This window comes from Echinococcus granulosus (assembly GCF_000524195.1).
Source record: "Echinococcus granulosus chromosome Unknown EG_S00084, whole genome shotgun sequence".
In the NCBI taxonomy this organism is placed as follows: Eukaryota; Metazoa; Platyhelminthes; class Cestoda; order Cyclophyllidea; family Taeniidae; genus Echinococcus; species Echinococcus granulosus.
The window spans coordinates 229204-230306 of record NW_020170464.1 but is presented as its reverse complement, the minus strand read 5'-3'; the positions used below and the strand labels follow the sequence as shown (position 1 = coordinate 230306).

At 41.5% G+C, this 1103-nt stretch overlaps 1 protein-coding gene across 1 annotated transcript in view; it reads left to right on the top strand. All coding sequences in view use genetic code 11, as the record gives it.

Moving 5' to 3' along the window:
* EGR_07695 (hypothetical protein) overlaps positions 1–812 on the top strand; it is a gene marked incomplete at both ends in the record, with an annotated part of 6224 nt that extends 5412 nt beyond the window's left edge. The window contains 3 exons of the mRNA XM_024496944.1: positions 20–130; positions 640–722; positions 778–812. Coding sequence (XP_024348649.1) covers positions 20–130; positions 640–722; positions 778–812 — 229 coding nt within the window. The remainder of the gene's footprint in view (positions 1–19; positions 131–639; positions 723–777) is intronic.
* Between the last annotated feature and the right edge of the window lie 291 nt (positions 813–1103).

Here is a 1103-nt window from a genome sequence, read left to right as displayed (position 1 = left end):
ACATTCTAAAATGAGACAGAAGGAGGAATGTGCTTGGTGTTGTAGGTACTAAAGACATTGGTCGTGCAGAAGCAGAGAAGATAAATGAGGAGGAGGAGGAGAAGAAGAAGAAGAAGAAGAAGCAGGAAAAGTAGGAGGAGAATAATGTTAGACTTGCTGAACATATTCGTCGTGTTTGTTACCCGGAAGAAATTGAGCAGTTCCGTAAGTGTGCCTTTTCCTTCTTTCTCTCCTTCTTTTGTCTCTTTCTTTCCATCCGTGCTGCCTACCTCGCATGTGGTATTTGGTGCCAATGGCGGTCCACCTACTATAATAGAAGATAGAACATTTTCGTACAGCAGAGAATTGAAGACAATCGCACCCCTGTTTTGTATTTATTGTAGGGAGTCACATTTCATCGACGGAATCAGCTTGCGTTGTGCCAATGTGTGCCATTTTACTCCACCCTTCTGGCATACTACTGATGGGCAATTAGTGACCTTGGTAAGTCAGCTGTAAGTCAAAAACATCGACTAAACAGATGGAAAATGATTCAAAATTTCAGCACAACATACGGGAGAAATTCACAGTCTAAAACTAACAGGCGAAAAACAATGCATGCTAACCCACAACCTTCTACAAATGTTCTGCCTACTATAGAGATTTGTCATCATCGGCAACAAAAATCTTTCATGTATCACCTACGTCTTCTCTTGCACAAGATTTAGCAGCTTTAAATAAAGGTAGGGCAAAAGGGACAGCTTGTTAATTAATCCTGCTTATTTTGTCTGATTAAAGGAAGTCTTACTCAATTTCAGATTTTGGTATCGTAGTGCGGAGTAGATTAGCATATTATCATCTAGCCTCTATCTCTGTGCTTAACCCCTTCCCTCTACATTTCTTGCTATGATTGGCTCAAGAGACACCTCATTGATGGCCCAGGCAAATGCGAACACAATGGGAGAGAACACACTGATCATCGCTTAGGGACAAATGCGAAATTAGGCCTCTGAGCAAAAAAGTTCAGTGGTCCTAGATTCACTAACGTGATGTACAGTAGGCACTGTCATATCGGGAAAGTGATGCGTCTTGGTCAACTATTATTCTGCCTCACACTATGGCTA